General features: G+C 26.4%; 1 protein-coding gene across 1 annotated transcript; it reads left to right on the top strand.

Moving 5' to 3' along the window:
• Positions 1-11,220: 11,220 nt before the first annotated feature.
• On the top strand, positions 11,221-15,266 carry LOC114179641 (cholesterol 22-monohydroxylase CYP90B51-like). The gene is made up of 8 exons (XM_028066053.2): positions 11,221-11,632; positions 11,711-12,035; positions 12,143-12,298; positions 12,431-12,682; positions 12,810-12,905; positions 13,129-13,207; positions 13,381-13,487; positions 14,865-15,266. Exons 1-8 carry the CDS (start codon positions 11,427-11,429, stop codon positions 15,087-15,089), a joined length of 1,446 nt encoding a protein of 481 aa, XP_027921854.1. The 5' UTR covers positions 11,221-11,426; the 3' UTR covers positions 15,090-15,266.
• The last annotated feature ends 4,257 nt before the right edge of the window (positions 15,267-19,523 follow it).

Here is a 19,523-nt window from a genome sequence, read left to right as displayed (position 1 = left end):
ATGTTAACCACCTCCAAAATATTATTGTAGTTATATCATAATTTTAGTTTTTGATTAATTTATAAATTCTGTAATTTTTTATTTATTTATAAATAATTTTAATTATTTTTTTAAATTTTTAAATGTTATATTTTTTATGTTATGAATTTTTTTGAAGAAGTAAGTTTTAAATTAAATTAAATTTTATAAAATTAATTTATAAAATAAGATTTGTATTTATTTATATAATGAATATTTTGATAACGACTAATTTATTAGGTTTAACAAATTAATTTTAAAGTTCACTTAAGTTTATAATTTTAATTTGTAACATGAAAAACTCACGTATGATAACATGCTACCTCTTCCAAAACAAAGTGAATATCCATTTCAATGTGTTTTGTGCGTTGATGCCGTATAAGATTACTATATAGATAAATAACACTAACATTATCACAGTATACCAAAATAGTCTGAGGAAAAGGGAAATGAAGCTTTAGTAAGAGATTTAAGAGTCAACGAGAAAGAGTATGTTGGCACTTCGAAGACTAGGAGATGAGGTTGTCACTAAGAAACATACAATAACATAAATGTGGAGGGTTTGGTCTCAGGACATATACTCCAATGAGCAGCATAAGCAAGAACTTTCTCAATAAAAGTCAGATATAAGTGTAAATCATGTTGTAGGGTACCCTAAATATAACCTAAAATGCATAGCGTGTGTTCAGTACAAGAGACATTCATGTGAAAACAGACTTGTTGAACAAATATGAAATGTCAGGACGAGTGAAGGTGAGATATTGAAGAACACTGACAAAACTCCAATGTATATTAGGATCTCAAAATCAACTTTTAAGAAGTGAACTTTAAAATTAACTAAACTTTATAAAATCAACTTGTAAATGAGATTTGAATTCAATTATTTAACATAAATTGATTTTATCTATAGAAAATGTGGAACTTTCAACATAATTTAATTTTATATCTAGTTGACCTAATATCTATATAAATTGTTTTGTACTAATCTTAAAAATATGTTTAAATAAGATGCAAGACTATATTTTTCACACTTATCACTACATAATTTTGTCAAACATAACCTTAAGAGTAAAAAATAGTTATTAATCCTTAAAGTGGTTGTTTGATTTCTCCCTTCTCTTTTACCAAACAACTTTCTAATTTGGTTAACTCCCATGGTCTTTATTTCCTCACAATTGTACTTATTGTAACGTTATTCGAGGCGAAACTCATTAGCATTGAAACAGACGCTAACATGCGATTTTTCAGTTATAGTTTACATGTTAACTTCTCATAAAATTAGAACAAAATAAAAAACCGACACAATTTGTTCTGTTTTTGTTTTCTCCTGCATTTTTCTTTTTAATTTTTGTTTTATAGTGCTGCTTATCCGCATCAAAAACGCAACTTAGCAGTAATGGGTCGTGGGCCAAGGGCATGAACCTTGCGGCATCAATGAGTTTTGTTGCTAGGTGGTGACAATTTTTTGATAAGGTTGATTTTCATGCAGAGTATCAAGACACGTTGTTAACAACTACAAAATTAAAAATTCTCAGACCAACCAATATTTTTTTGGGTATAAAAGCGAGGTAAAGAAACAAAAGGACAAGTCCTGAACAAGCATAAACGAAGACACACAAAACTTAGAAAAGACCGAAATAAAGAACGAAATAGATATGCAGCAAACTTGGGAAACAAACAAAGATGCCGGAAATAGAAAAGAAAACACAACCTAAATAGAAGACAAACACATTACACAACGCTTGGTATGGAGATTAACAGTGCAAGGCACTCAGAGCTGAGACAAGGGCACGATGAGAGTGAATAAAAGGCAACAACAAATGCTTCTGACTTAGGAACAAGATTATGTCATGCGATTCACCACAATGATTAGTCGTCAGACAAAGAATAATTGGAGAGCGTGTAAGATAGCTCAAGTTTGATAGAATAATCTTTGAGAATTCAAGGTGAGTTAAAATTCACATAAGATGTTCGGTGGCAGATCTTGTACAAACAAATTTAGTTGTGTCAACTTATATTTTTATATATAAACTATTTATTTAGTTAGAATAATTATTTTATATATTCAAACAATTTTCATACTTTCATTCACACTTTTCATTTTATAATTTTTTTAAAATTTATTAAATTTTTATGCAATATAGATATTCTAATTTTTATTTCAAAGTTTATTCAATTAATTCATTATATTCAGCAAATTCGTAATGCAACACAAAATACATCTATAAAATTTTACAAATTTTACCACATACAACAGAAACACAAAAGTCCTAAATTTTATAATTTAGAATTTGGGAAAAATATAATCAGGGTTCATGCCAATTTCATAAAAAAATTCCTAAAATTATAATTAAGGTTCATACTAATTTGGGGAAAGCTTAATTTGAGAGAAACATCGTAATGAAATGGGAGAATTATAAATCTAACCTACATAGATCATATAGGATATTGTGAGAATACGTTCTTCAATCTCTCTGATCTCTTATCTCTCCTTTCCAATCTATCTTTTTGTTTTTTCTTTTACTCTCACACTCTCTCAATGGTTGGTTGTGAAAAAATCCAGAAAAAGAACCCTAATTCTTGTATTAACCAATGTCCATCAAGTTTATTTTTATTTTACCTTTATTTTATTTTTAAGATTTAATTAGTCGAATGGTACCCACCTTTGTTCGGATGTGTCAGTTTGGTACCCATTTTTTAAAAAGTGTTAATTGAGTCTCAACTTTTGAGAAAATGTTTCAATTAGGTCCTTTTGAGAAAAAAAGTTATTAACGACGCCGTGTTAATTGTATTGATATTTAACAACTTAGAAAATTAAATATTTATATTTATATTAAAATTTAGAGATAAAATTCATGAATAAAATTAACAGCGTTAATAATTTTTTACTAAGATAAACCAAATTGAGATATTTTTTCAAAAGTTGAGATTCAATTGACATATTTCTAAAACGATTATCAAACTGATACGTCTAAAAAAATGAATATTATTCAATTAATTAAATCTATTTTTAAATAATAAATAATATAAAATGACACAGAAAGATAAAAAAATGTTAGGTGTATGAGATTTGTAATGGTGATGAATATTAAAGCGTTTTGGTAACAGGTAACTGATTAATTGTGACTTAAATTGTGTGAATGACGTTGATATTATGTTAGAAATACTGTTACCGTAATCTAATCAGAGGATTATAATCTTCAAGTGAAAAGTAAAACTCTAATCACTTTTTGAATAATTGTCACTTACAAATGTTCAAAACTAAACTAATAAAAAAAAATCTATCTATTATACAAAATCTACCTATCTACCTATCTACCTGTATATATACAAAATAAAGAAACACCTTGAACATGTGACCACTCTTAGAAGAACACTTTGATACGTGACAACTCTTCAATTTTTTTTTAAATAGTCAAAAAAACAAATTTATTATTCAAATTTTGATAACATTTTGATGAGTAACATTCAATTCAAAATGTTACTTTTTATGATTTGCGCCGGATTATAAAATACTCTTTATGAGTAACACTCAATTCAAAATGCGTTCCTTAAACAGGGATTAGTTATTTTTAATTTTGAGAACCATAAATTAGGGTTTTGAATTCAAATTTCAATATCCTCTATACGCCTTATATATGTTTACACCATTTATATATTTGGTTTTCATTTTATCTTTGTATTCAAATTTTGATTTGGCTTGCTAACTTTATTTTTTTTTTATCCAATTTATCTTTATCTTCACATCATTTAAAATATATATGCAAATGAAGAATTTACAGAAGTCGGTTCATTTCTTTAATGAAATCACCCTAGAGAAGGAAAATTAGAACATAATTGCAAATGTATTAATATTACGTATCTGACCTCACTAAATACAAGTCTCCTTTATCATTAGAGATAATACACTTCCCAAAGCAGGATACTAGAAAGAAAGGCATAAAAAAAATAATTTAGATTAAAAGGTGAGTGATTTCACCTCAACTATTTTAAGGTTATGAAGTTTAAGAGTAATTAAGAACAATTTATATTGATTTGTCTACTTATTGCATGCATATTTATGGATAACAAATGAATCTATGACGACTTATTATGGCTGATAAAAGCGAACTAATCATAATAAATGAAAGGAGAAAACTTATTATGACACATATAGTGAACTTATCATAGTAGATGGACACAGTGACAAAATTGAATGTTAATTGTTAAAAAATAATTATTATTTAATACAAATTATAAATTTTTAACTTTATTATGTTTAAGTACGATTAATATTAATTATATTCATTATTTAATTATTATTTTATATTATCTTAGATGAAATATTTAATTATTTATTATACACAAATATTGTTTACCGAGGTTTCAAATGATTATATTAATTGATTCAAATTAAATTGTATGATTAAATGTTTATTTAATTAATTAAATTTGATTACATCTTTTAAAAGTTAAATATTAACTAACTTTTTAATATATCATATATTAATTGATAAAATTTAATTAATCATTTAATGTTAATTATTGAATACTAATTACTATTTAATACATCAATGTAAAACTATTAATTATTAATTTTATTATGTTTCCAAATGTTTCAAATGGTTATATTAATTAACTTTTTAGTTTTTTTTTTTATATGAAATGATAAGAGTAATATTTAAAGTTTACATACCTTTTTACTCAAATTAATATTACTATTAAAAAAATTTAATTAACTTAAAATGTAATTTAAAACCTTAATTATTAACTCAGAATAAATTTACTACAAACATGCTATTTTTCAAACCATTGACTGTGTTCTTTTCCAAAAATAATATTTTCTCAAAAATTTATTTTTCATCTTAATTTTTTTTTCATAATAACCTTTTATAATACAAAAATAACAACAATATAATAATTTCTATTAAAATTATTATACATTATAAAAAAATTAATTTAATTTAACATATAAATAGTTTGTTTTAAAAAAAATTATAAACTTAAAATAAAATAATATAAATTCATATTTATTAAAAGAATTTTGTGCCTTAGATGGTTATATGCACATTCCTGAATTAATATTTATTTTGGGTCCTACCATATATTTTTATAGATATAGTTAATGGAGATTAATTATGGTAAGAATAAAATATTTTACTATAATCTAAAATATCTTTTATAAAATTTGATTAATGGATTAATAAAAGATAATCAGTCCTTTTATTTATCAAAATTATATGTTCATACAAATATAAATAGAGCAAAGAAAAATATAAGCAATTAAAATTAAATAGATATTTATGAATGGTTATGAATCGTAAGCATTTTGTAGAGTTAATATTTGTTTTGTTTTTTCTACCATACATATTTTCATTGATACAACTAATTAAAATTGATGTGGAATTAACAAAAATATTAATTAACCATAGATGTGATTTTATAAATTGTGATTAATAGCTTAATAAAACAATAATCTGTCTTTACTATCAATATTTTGTATTTATATAAAATATAAATACATAGAAGAGATTATTATTAAATAAAAATTTTGAAAAATTTTCAAGTGGAATTATTCGGTATTCGGTGGTGGAGTGTTTGTTTTGAATTCTCTCCCTTCTCTTTCATATTATACAGTGAATATTAATTATAAATTATGTATTCTTCTCTGATCAATTTATATAAATGTAAAACACATACAATTTGTAAAATATGTTCGTAATTATATATATATATATATATATATATATATATATATATATATATATATATATATAAATTGTATGTTAAATTAGCCAGAAAAGAATATATAATTAATATTAAATAGAATTAAATATTTATAAATTAAAATTATTTTTGTAGATTTTATATATTATATGATTTATATTATACAATGTACATTTGAGATTATCTTGACCTTTATATAATAACAATCATAAAGTGGTATTTTAACATCATGTCAGTTAAGTGTTTCAGGGTCTCGATCAAATGTTTTAAAATTATTCTGACCAAATTATTGATGTCTAATTTTTTATTTTTACAATAAACACTACAAAAAAAAATATTTTATTTGTAATCAATTTTAAGAATAAAAAATAATTAATCATGATCAATTTATATATTAATAATTAATAATAACTAAAATAGTTTTTAAATTAGCCTTTAAATTAGTTATCATAGTGAATTAGTTTTTAAAATTGTTCACAAACATTAATTATTAAGGTTTTAATTACAAAAAAAATTAGTTTATGAATTTGTTCCATCAGAGACCTATTTATATACAAATTTAGAGACAAATTTTTTGGTAACAAAAACTTTGGTAACTAATATTAGTGACTAATTTAGAAACATTTTCACTATAGTGACCAATTTAAAAACTATGTTAGTTACAATAAGTTGTAGTTTATAAATTGGTCACGTTGATTTATAATTTTTGTGAGTTATATTTGAGCAAATTAAAGTCATGTTGAACTTTTGAGTTAAATAAAAGGTGTAAAATGTTATTTTGATTTTGAGTAAAGGTTTGAGAAGAAGTTAATCATACTCTTTTGATTTTTTTAATATTTTTGTTGAAGTGGCCAATTTTCGTTCAAAAAAATATAATAAATAATTAGTCCTTGTTCTCAACTTCATTTTCCATCAAGCAAAAATATATTGGAAATTGTGTCTCTTTCAGCTCTACTTTTGCTAAAACAAAAATAATCTTGTAATTGGACATTGTGTCTGCTAGATTTTTTTATCAAACGGGTCAATTAAGTCAGACAAATTTTCACTCAAGTTAAAATAATAATAAATTTTTTTTTCTTCTTTCATTATAAGAAAATTCCTAAATAAAGATAAATTTCAGTGACAAAATATATGTTTAGAGACCAATTTTTTAACTAGATACCAATTTATTTGATAGCCAAAACTTTGGTAATGTTCCTCACCCATCAATACAAGAAAATGTTTTATTAACGACCAATTTTAGTGACAAAAAATTGTTAGTCATTATAATTAGTCCAATTTAGATGTCAATTTACAAAATAAAAAAAATAATGGTTACTAAAATAGTCACTATTATGAATAAAAAATTATAATTCGTATCTAAATTGATTTCTAAAATTTAACTACTAAAGAAAATTAGTCATTAAATATTATCTACCAAGTTTTTTTTTTTACCAAAGGAATTGGCTTCAAAATTAGTCTCTACTTAATAGTCTCAAATTTAGTGACCAATTATTAACTTTTTATTCATAATAATAAATATTTTAGTAACCAATACTTTTTTTATTTTAGAAATTGGTATTTAAATTGGTCATTATAGTAACTAATAACTTTTAATCACTAAAATTTGTTATTAATAAGTTTTTTTTTTTTTGCAATGAATTTAGAGACCAATTCAGGATAAAAATTATCTTAGCTATCAATTTGTAGACCAATTATAATTTTTTATTCATAATAAAAACTATCTTAATTACTAATAGTTTTAGGTTATAATTTGGTATTTAAATTGATCATTGCAATGACAAATTATTTTTAGTCACTAAAATTTATCATTATTTATGAATTTAATTGTAATGTTTTTTGTGTTGCTTGTTGCTTTAATTGCTTTAAATGTAAATGGTAATTATACATGTAAATAAAATATTGATTACATGTATTTATAAATGGTAATTATTGGACGAGTGTGCATAATGATTTGTAATTATGGTTATTTCCAGGGAAAGAATACTATATTAAAGATGTTTAAGTTGTGTATTAACTTGGGGATTTATGTTATAATGTTTAAGTTGTGCACTAAATTGGTGATTTGTGAAGGAGATGTTTTTATTCTAATGACATTTGTATCACGAAGGAAAATATCAAGTGGTGATAGTTAAAAAGATTTCTACTACCTTGTTTGCGGTATAAAGAAGAACGGTGTCTCATAGGTCATTGAGACTTATCGAGTCATATGAGTGGAAAAATATTTTTATTATGTATTTTTGTTGTTGTGACAACTTAGTAAAGGTTGTGTGGTAGAGACAGATATTTCAGTCTAAATCAGCACATGTGTCTTCTAGGAGTAGAGTTAATTGTCTATAATAGTTGATATCAATAGTATTTTAGGAATTTAAAGATAATTTTAATATATTTTAAAATTTTAAAATTAATGGCCATAAGTGTAATTTGAAGACACAGTAAAGGAACAACAGAGAAAAATCAATAAAGCATCCAAACTCGATATATAGTGAATAGACTAATTAATACTTAGCCAATTGGTTTTGATGTGAATTGAAATTTTATATTAAATTAAATCCCCATCTCGTCTAAATCCACATTTGAAAAGAGAAAATTCTTTGATCATTAATTTTGTAACTTTATTTTCAGAAAAAAAATCATGTAATTATTTGACGACCATTTTTCGATTCTTTCATGTGTGGTTGTCAATTGACGATTTTGTAAAATGCGACAAAGGGTGAAAAGTCTACCTTGAGCTTGATTTAACTTGTACAATGATAAATAAATGGAACCTTTCAACTCGCTCATATTGACATGAAGGTTGATAACAATTTCTAATGATTTGAGGATAACATTCCATTAGCCAACTTCAACTTTGTCCATACCAGTTCAATTTTAAATTTGCTATCATCGGATTCAATGATAAACTATTGTAAGACGACCTCGGTTTGTTCGATTTTTCTAGGGTTTATTATACAACTCATGATCGAGAATATTTATTAATGTTTTTTTTATTTAAATTAGTTTTTAGGAAATATTTTTGTTTTTAATAATATCTTTCAATTTTAGAAATTAATTATTTTTGAACTAAGAAATCAAAATTGAGATATTGTAAATATTTTAAATTCCGATACATTTTATTATATACTAACAAAAACACAGGTTCTATTGCGTCTCTGTGTACATATATATGAGTAGATAAATATACTATAATATCACTAATTTAACATACAAGGTAAATTTATATTGAAAGTAGTTGAATAATTGGAGAAAAAAGAGAAAATAAATGTTAATGAATGAAAAAAACTATTAGAATAGTTTTATAGAAAAAACATATAAAAATAATTGTTAATCTTTAAAAAATAAATAATTATATTGTAAAGGATAAATTAAAAATAAGTGTGAACATAAAAGAGTGAATCTTATATATATATATATATATATATATATATATATATATATATATATATATATATATATATATATATATATATATATATATATATATATATATATATATATATATATATATATATATATATCTTGACCCACTATTGGCCAAACCACCTGAGCACTAGGCCTAATGTGAGTAGGATCACTTAATCATGTCTCATAATTGGAAAAACGAGCACCATGAAAATACATGCCACTCAGTCAAAGAAAGATGATAGAGAGTTGGCCGAAATGCGCACTAAAAACTTTTCGGGAAATCTCCTCTAAATCATTAGTATGGCTATCAAAATCATGAGCGTCAGCATGTAGGTTCCAAATCCAAGTAGTAGTATCTGGTCCCTTAGCTATTGTTCTTGAGAAATGACCAGGTTTTGCCCATTCCTCAAAAGAAGTTTTTATAGAATCCCTATCTGCCAAAATTTTAACTTCTGGTTCCGGTGAACGAATAATCATTGAGTCCTCCTCTTTCCAGACAACACATACAAAGAGACCTGCCAACATAAAACAGAATTAGTGAACTTATTAGATATATATATATATATATATATATATATATATATATATATATATATATATATATATATATATATATATATATATATATATATATATATATATATATATATATATAACAATATATAAAGGGGATTCTTCTTTTTGTGTCCACTTTTCAAAATACCGATTTTACCCTTTAAATATAATAATTTATTAAATTTTTAAAAATTGACCGTTACTTTTACAAACTTTTTATAAAATCATATGTCTCTACTTCTTCTCTTATTCTTTATTTATCAATGGTTATTCTTTTATTTGTTCTGATATATTTCACTTTATTTTTAATAATTTTAATATATATATTAACTTAATAACATTATAATATTATCACCTACTAATATAATATCATGCATATTTAAAAAATACATACACACAGACGCTATCGCGCCTGTGTTACGCTAGTATGTATATATATATATATATATATATATATATATATATATATATATATTATTGATTAATTGATTGAATAGTTTAGATTTAAGAAACAAGCACACAGGAAACAAATATCCGACAATGTAAAATTAATATACTATTAATAAACCAAGATGTAGTCTATATACAGAATTAAAATCAATAGGAATTAAATTTAAAACTTTTTCAAATATCTTAACGGATAAAAATCTTAAAACTCTTAAAATAGCTCAACAAGATAATGTAAATATTTATTTATCCTATATTGACTTGTAATACGTTAGTGTTACTGAGATGTTAAAAAAAATACTATTAACACCAAATAGAAATTTGTTCATATTTATTAATTGTCCCTATTTTGTAGACTTGATTGTTTTCAGTTTTACCATAAATATTTTTATTTGTATTAATTGCTGTATAGACAAAAGCCATTATTTTTTGTTATAACATTACTCGTGATTTTAAAATTTGTGATTAATGAGTTATTTACGGTATAAACATATCAGCATTTCTTTTATTGTAATCATAAATGTATTTAAATTGTGATTAATGAATCAATAAAAACAATGGTCCCATCACGTACCAATACTTCTTATTCGTATAAAATGTTTTCAATAATTTTCAACTAATTTATAAAAATGATGGTATACACATATACCTCGTAGTTATCTGATCACGCATAATAAAAAAAAAATCTTTTTCTTACTAAATTTTAATATTTTTTTCTTATATCTTCAGATGTTATTTCTCGTAGTCATCGGAGTTATGCATAATAAATAAATAAATAATTTACTATTGAATTTTACAATTTTTTCTTATATTTTTAAGTATTAATTTTTAAATGTTTTTAATTTTTAATTTTTCTCATTCTCAATTTTTCAAAAATATTTAAAATATGATACATCTCGTTATAAGAAGAAGTTATTTCAAAATATTATTTTTCTAAATAAAAATAGATCGGTAAACCGATAAGGTGCATGTTTTCCAAGTGTAAAGCCTACTTCTTCGCTACTTTCTGCTGTTCCTTTTCTGCTTAAAGACAGAAGAGAAGCTTATAAAAGCACCCTCTTGGCTTCACATTTTCATTAGGTTTGATCCCATTGGAACACCTGCTTCTGTGATTTCACTACGTTAAAAAAATGGAACCTCCTTTTCACCAAGTGTGAAACCTTTTCCTCTTCCTGTTCCGCACTGCACACACATGCAACTTTCTTTTCTTTCCTTTTTCCTTTTAGTTTCCTACACATAGAGAGAGAGAAAGAATCAGAAGAGAAGAAAGTAGAAAGAATCAGACAGGCTTAACCATGTCAGACTCACACCTGACTTTTTGTTTTCTTTCTTCCATCCTTGCTCTTATAGTCATCACCTTCATTTTCACCAAAAGAAAGAAACCAACCCTTAATCTTCCCCCTGGCCAAACGGGGTGGCCCCTCCTTGGGGAAACCATAGGGTATTTGAGGATTTACAAAGCTCTTACACTAGGAGAGTTTATGCTGAACCACATAGCAAGGTAAGTTCTCTTTTTTCCACACACAATTACATCAATATTGAAAAAAGAAAAAAGGTTAAAATAGTTGGATATGTGCAGGTATGGAACCATTTACAGGTCAAACTTGTTTGGGGAGCCAGCCATAGTGTCAGCAGATGCAGGGTTGAACAAGTTCATAATGCAGAACGAAGGGAAGTTGTTCGAGGCTAGTTATCCTAAGAGCATCGGTGGAGTACTTGGAAAATGGTCTATGTTGGTCATAGTAGGAGACATGCACAAACACATGAGGAACATATCACTCAACTTTCTCAGCTATTCCAGGGTCCGAACTCTACTAGTTAAAGACATCGATTACCATGCCCGTCATGTTATTTCTTCGTGGAAACATAATTCTATAGTATCAGCTCAAAACGAAGCAAGAAGGGTAACTATTTATCACTAACCGGTTACTAGTTCTCCTCTTTTGTTATTAATCAACACTTAGTTATGAGTTGCTTTGGTTTATTAATTTGTCACTGAACTAAATTGCAGTTCACCTTCAATTTAGTGGCGAAACAAATCATGAGTTTGGATCCTGGTCAACCGGAGACAGAAAAATTGAAGATAGAATACGTCTCTTTCATGAAGGGTGTTGTATCTCTTTTTCCTTTGGATTTGCCCGGAACAGCATACAGGAAGGCATTAAAGGTTACAATATCAGTGAATTAATATTTAATATCAGTGCTTTAAAAAAACCCCCTTTTTCCTATAATTAAATACTGTACTGAATTTTTAATTTTTATTTTTAAATTTTTGATTTTTAATTGTTATGTTGTACAGGCTAGGTCCACCATTCTGAAGTTCATAGAGGCGAAAATGGAAGAGAGGGCGAAGAGGATCGAAAAGGGTGAGGCAGTGGAGGAAGATAATGATCTTCTAAACTGGGTTTTGACTCATACAAATCTTTCAAATGAGCAAATACTTGACTTGATATTGAGCATGCTCTTTGGTGGTCATGAAACCTCGTCGGTAGCTATATCTCTAGCTATTCACTTCTTGCCCGGTTGTCCTCGAGCTATGCAACAACTCAGGGTAAGCATGCACCAGGATGATGATACGTGGAATATTTTCTCAGGACAATTGCAAACCACAAAATTCAAAAGATTAACTTTTTTCCTAACCAATAATTATATTTTGCATTTTTCTTCAAAAATAATAGGAGGAACACGTGGAAATAGTCGCTTCCAAGAAGAAGACAGGAGGGGAGGTTGAATTGACTTGGGATGATTACAAAAAAATGGAGTTTACTCACTGTGTAAGTGTCACATATACGATAAACAAATTGGGGTTTTATCTTTCTGTCCTTTTGTGACCCTTTTTGTGATATTATTACTAATTATTATTCTTTTTTTTTTTAAAAAAAAGTTATTATTACTGGGGGATATGATATGAAGGCCGACATTAAGGTGTCTGCAAATCACGTGTGCAATGAATGTTCTACGTTAATAATAAATTGCTCTTTCTTTGTGTTTGGGAAGGTTTTGAACGAAACACTTCGACTAGGGAATGTTGTGAGGTATCTTCACAGGAAGGCTATTAAGGATGTTCAGTACAAAGGTGAGAAATAGGATAGGATGATACAGTATCTCACTGTTTTTGTGTACATATTTGGTTGAAAGAAACGAAAACGAAAACGAAAGAGGAAGGGTTAAGTGTTATAGTAAAAGGGAAAGGTGCCAGAATTCCAAAACCATATATGTTTATTGAAAATGTGTGTTTGTGTTTGAAAGGTTATGACATTCCACGTGGGTGGAAAGTTCTTCCGGTGATTTCAGCTGCACATTTCGATCCTCAACACTATGACCAACCTCACCAATTCAATCCATGGAGATGGCAGGTAACTTCTATATATATAACCATAGACTCTTTTTTTTCTTTTCTAAAGATGATTATCACCACATGCAATCACTCCATTCATGGCAGGTGTGGCCCGTGAATGAACAAAAACTCAATCCCTGATTCATAACAATCACATAACCCTATGTCATTGGAATTATTTAGGGTGTGTATTAAGAGAAATGGGGAATTCAAAAATTAATCAGGGCTCACGGATATTCTTTCTTGTTATATTTTGTTTTCAATCGTTTTCCATTTTCATTGTATTATATTTTTACTAACTCTATCTGTCTCATGTTTGACGCATGGACCATAGCTTTTGTTTCTTTCTTGTTTTTGTAGAATAACACACATCACTCTTCTGTTTCCTACTAAATGTTATCTCTCCACTTCATTTTCCCTTTTAAAAAGAGAAAGACGAAAGAGTTGAATAAAAAAGAATAAAAGTAGTTGTTATGTTATGTTATAGGTAGGTTTTTTAGCTTGGGTTTGTAGGTTCCTTTATAGTACATAATAACACTTTACATTCGGCGCTTCAGAATCAGGCCCCCACATGAGGTAGACACGCCGTACAGCTTTGACGAAACTGAAAAGAATGCTTCATCATCCTTTGATCCTCCTTGTTGACTTAGTCCTAACCAGATAGATACTTCCACTGCACTCAGATTCTCTTCAAATTATAGCTCCCATTTAAAAAAAAATAAACATTCCACTGTTTCATCCACTTTATTATTTTCTATGTTTATCCTTCCATTTCTAAGCAATCATAATCTCATAATTATGAAGCTCAAAGTACACATTTTATGGAAAATTAAAAATGGGTAGTCTGAGATAATCATTGGGTTAAAATCTCTAATCTTGGTGCCTGAATAAAATTAACATGGCATGGAAAAGGAAGAGGGAAAATAGTAGAGTTGGTAGATTAGAGAGAAGAAAGGATCTTGGGAACAGTGGTGGGTCCCAGTGGATGCTGAACACGCCTCTTTTTGTGCACGTGTGTCCATGGCCCTGTTCTCTCTCTCTCTGTCCTTCCACATTATAAATGCCCGTGTGCAAGTGGGTCTCTCCCATCCCACGTGCATCTCTGTCTTTTCCTTTTCCTTCTTTTCTCACTCAACCTTCTTCATTTATTACCTTTTTCTCTCAGTTATTCAAGGACCAAGACCTTCTCTTTCTAATATTGCCTTTTGCTTCTTCTACTCTTACAATTACTAATTGTACCCCGTCATCACTGTGCAATGAAAAAAAACATGGAGGCCCTATTACTAGGCCCGGTAGAAACCTATACGTCATCCACATAATATTTCCCTTTGAATTAAATGTAGAGTAATTATTTTTTGGTATATTAATATGTATTTTGGTGTGGTTGGAATTGCAGGGAAGTAATAGTAAAACTGATAATAACCATTTCATGCCATTTGGAGGAGGATCAAGGTTGTGTCCAGGGTCAGAGTTAGCGAAGGTGGAAATGGCTGTGTTCATCCACCATCTCATCCTGAACTACAACTGGGAACTTCTTGAAGGTGACGAACCTTTTGTATACCCTTATGTGGATTTCCCCAAAGGTCTACCCATCAAAATCCAAGCTACATCATCCATCTAAAGTGCAAACTCTCTCCACCTGCAACATCATTAGATCTTTTCTTTCGTTTTGGTTCCTAGTTGTTTTTTTTTTTTTTTCATTTCATGCTTTTAGGAAATAAAATAAAAAACTATGCTTGTTTAGCTTTCCTTCTTTCTAATAGATGGAAAAAATTTAAATAATAAAAGTCTGTTTCGTTTAGCATTTTTTTACTGAGTTGCAAGTTTATCTAAAATTATATTTAGTTGAATTTGTGTTTTTTATGAATAATTAAATAGTATTAAATCGTGATGTGCTAGCTTACGCTTGATTGTTTTCAAAAGGAGTATATATGTTAACTTTTAAGAACTGATTTAAGAAGATGAACGTGGTAAGATACTCAATGTCCTTAAAAAATGTGTTACATGGTTTAGGCAATAGATAATCCAAACTTATTCAGTAATATTTTTATTAATATATCTTATAATCTTACGTCGTTAAATAGTAGTTGTCAAAATCAATTTAAATATACATTTTTTTTTGTCAAACCCTTTTTAAGGACAATATCATGATTTTGGATCCGGTGATTGATTTCATCAATATTATCTCAACACATTTGAGAATGGAAAATTAATCATTAAATATAATTTATTATTGATAAAATATCTTGCCTGCGAAATATCTTTTTTTTTTTAGGAATGTCGAAGTCATTAGGAACTTGACCAAACCTTCAAAAAATCACTTCCAAATTAAAGTTCTATTTGATTATCACTATATTGAATATATGGTTGAGAAAAGTTATTTTCAAACTTAGTTGGAGAAGTATGTTCACTAATAAATGTCTCATCATAATTAATTCTTCTATTAAGAAAATAGAGATGCAATGTGCCCAAACACCTATATCAATTTATTTGACTTTTATTTTAAGGTGTAGAAGAAAAGGGTATTGAGTATTTACCTTTAGAAGAATTCTTTTGTAAAATGGACATCTTAGAGAATTTTGAGAAATATTTATCTAAAATTGTATGTGGTTGAATTTGTGTTATTTTTTAATGAATAATTAAATACAACATAATTGTATATATTATTAAATTGTGGTTTGCTAGCTTATACGTGATTGTTTTCAAATGGAGTATTTTAACTTTTAAGAAGTATATTAGCAAATTAAGGTCATAAGATAGTCGGTCTCCTTAAAAAAGGTGGTTTATGTAAACAAATCTTAAATACACTATTTTTCTAGAATAAACATTTTCTCAAGTGATACTCTAATGCTCTCTTTAATACTGGAAAAGTAATAACGAAACAAGAAATAGGTAAGTACAAAAAGAAATATAATTAACAAAGATTGTTTTTTAAAAAAGATGGAAGACCTTATTTAATTTTAGAAAAAGAGCAAAGTATAAAAAAATCAAATTACACCTTAATAGCATATGATAAGGACAAATTAAATATACACATAGAGATGACAAATAAACCCGTGCCCGTGGGTATTACCCGAACCCGTCCCCATTTTGACGGGGAATCTCCGCTTTGACTGGGTATGGGTATGGGTATGGGTAATACCCGAAATTTTTAACTGGGGATGGGGATGGGGATGGGGATGGGGATATATATATACCCGCCCAAATACCCGTCCCCGCTTAAATTACTAAACTATTTATAATTTATTAAATAATCTAAAAAATATATATAAATAAATAATATATTTACACGTAAAATATAATATAATATAATATAATATAGTATATATACATATAAATAAAATATACTTATATATATATATATATATATATATATATATATATATATATTTACACATATACATGTAATATAATATAATATAATATACATATAATATATATACATAATAATATAATATAATATATATAATATATACGTATAAAACAAATTAATCATTTAACTAGTGAGATCTTTTATAAACAAATTTATAACATGACAAATTTATAAAAATTTAAAAGAAATATATATATATATATATATATATATATATATATATATATATATATATATATATATATATATATATATATATATAAAAGCATAAAATATCTACGCATATACATATAATATATATACATAATAATATAATATATATTATTATATTTATATTATTATATAATATAATATAATATATACTTAAAATAAATATATATCTATAAATATATATATATATATCCACACATATAATATATATACATAGTAATAATAATATAATATATAATATAATATAATATATATAAATAATTATATATATATATATATATATAAACATAAGATATCCACACATATAATATATATATACATAGTAATATAATATATAATATAATATAATATAATATATATATATATATATATATATATAACATATTTCTCATTCTCTTTGTTTTTTGTTATACACTTTGTTTACTCTCTCAATTTGATATCCTATCATGGTGGAAAATAAATGGGTTAAAGTTTCCAACCCTTCAAGCAATTGCAAGGGATGTTTTAGCTATTTCAATAACAACTGTAGCTTCTGAATCTGCTTTTAGTACTGGTGGTCAGATATTAACTTCTCACCGTAGTCGACTTCATCATATTACTATAGAGGCTTTGATGTGTACAAGAAGTTGGATATGGAACTCAAACCATCTAGGTAAGTTACTCAAATTTATTAATATTTTTTGTTAGTATTTTTTGTGAATTCTCATCTAATATTCTACATTTGGTGTTTGTAGGTGTTAAAAAATTAAAAGGAAAAGATGTTCTCATGAGTGAAAATGAATCTGATGAAGAAGGTACATTATATTCTAGTAATTAAAATTTTCAATTTCAATTATTATATCATATCTAATTTTTCATTTTTTTTCTATGTGTAGGTGGATCGAATGCAAATGAAACCACTGATCATTTGTAAAATTAATAAATATTTTGGTTATTATAAAATTTTAGTAATGTGTAATTTTTTAGCTTTTATATAATTATTTGAATTTTATTTAGTTGTTATTTGATACTTTAATTTGAGATTTATACTATTATAATATTTTTCTTAATATTTGACATCATGAAAATAAAAAAGAGTATGTTATTTTAATATTGAATATTTTGATAGTATCATAATTCCGTTGGTGTGATTTTTAAATTTTTTTTATAAAAAATATTTAATTGATATATGGAACAATAAAAAAATGGGTATGGGTATAAGAAAATACCCGTTATCCGGTGGGGATGGGGATGGGTCAAAAGTTGTATACCCGTTGGGTTTGAGGATGGGGATGAGAATGAATTTTTATTATGGGGATGGGGATGGGATCATGATACCCGTACCCGCTCCGCCCGTTGCCATCCTTATATACACATTTTTCATCTAATTGTTTAGGAGTCTGGACAAAATTGCGACAAAAAGTTTAAAAGTATATAATATATAATATCTCATATGTGATGATTAATTTTATCAATATTGTCTCAACTTGAAATCGGAACAATAATCATTAATTATAATTCGTTGATAAGACATTTTAAATGCAAAACATTTTCTATTTCAGAACCGTCAAAGTCATTAGGAACTTGACCAACACTTTAACAAATCACTTTTAAATTGAACTTCTATTTGATTATTACTGATTGAAAGATACGGTGGAGAAAAGTTGTTTCCAAAACTAATCGAAGAAGTATATTTAATAATGAAAATCTCATTAGGACGTAAATGGAACAGGTGAGATATGGATAGTATTTCTTATCTGCATAATTTTATAATATCCATGAATATCTGTGAGTATTTATAAAAGAATAAAAATAAATATTTATCAACATATTTTAGTTATAAATTCAAATAAAATATAGTACATAACATTCATAAATTTTAAACAAAGTCCAAATAACTCATTTGAATAGAGAATAACATTGAATGATAGTTTACAAAGAAATAATTTTTTTTAAAACTAATTGATAAAAAAACAAGTCATTCAAAATCAATTTGTTAATATTTTAATCATATTTTTTATTTAAAGTAGAATATAGCGGGTACGGGTATTCACAGGTACGGATACTATGATACCCGTACCCGCCCCGTTAAAGAGCGGGTATTAAAAATACATGTACCCATTATCCATGGATATCTATTTACAATATTCATTTCCTACCCGTTGCGGATTTTATATATGGATACCCGCGATTATAGATTTTTTTTGACATCCTTAGTCACTAGTCCTTATTGAGAGGTCCTTGTTCACAGGTCCCATGTCACTTGTTGCGGATCACTCATTTGTATAGCTTGTATAAAATGAAATCATGCTTTACTCTTATTACTTTTCTATCCAACAAAAATAAACTTATATTAATTTAAATTTAGACACGTTGTTCTTATATTTAATATTTTTTAATCTTCGTCATCCAAAATATTAAAGTTTGAAGGGAAATACTAAAAAAATTACAAATTAAAATATCAATTTTAAATTAATAAAATTTAATGAAATA

The sequence above is a fragment of the Vigna unguiculata genome, chromosome 3 (assembly GCF_037176805.1).
Source record: "Vigna unguiculata cultivar grain cowpea cultivar isolate G323 ecotype 2 chromosome 3, ASM3717680v1, whole genome shotgun sequence".
Lineage (NCBI taxonomy): Eukaryota > Viridiplantae > Streptophyta > Magnoliopsida > Fabales > Fabaceae > Vigna > Vigna unguiculata.
The sequence above is the reverse complement of the archived record's forward strand: the minus strand, read 5'-3'. Positions and strand labels throughout refer to the sequence as shown.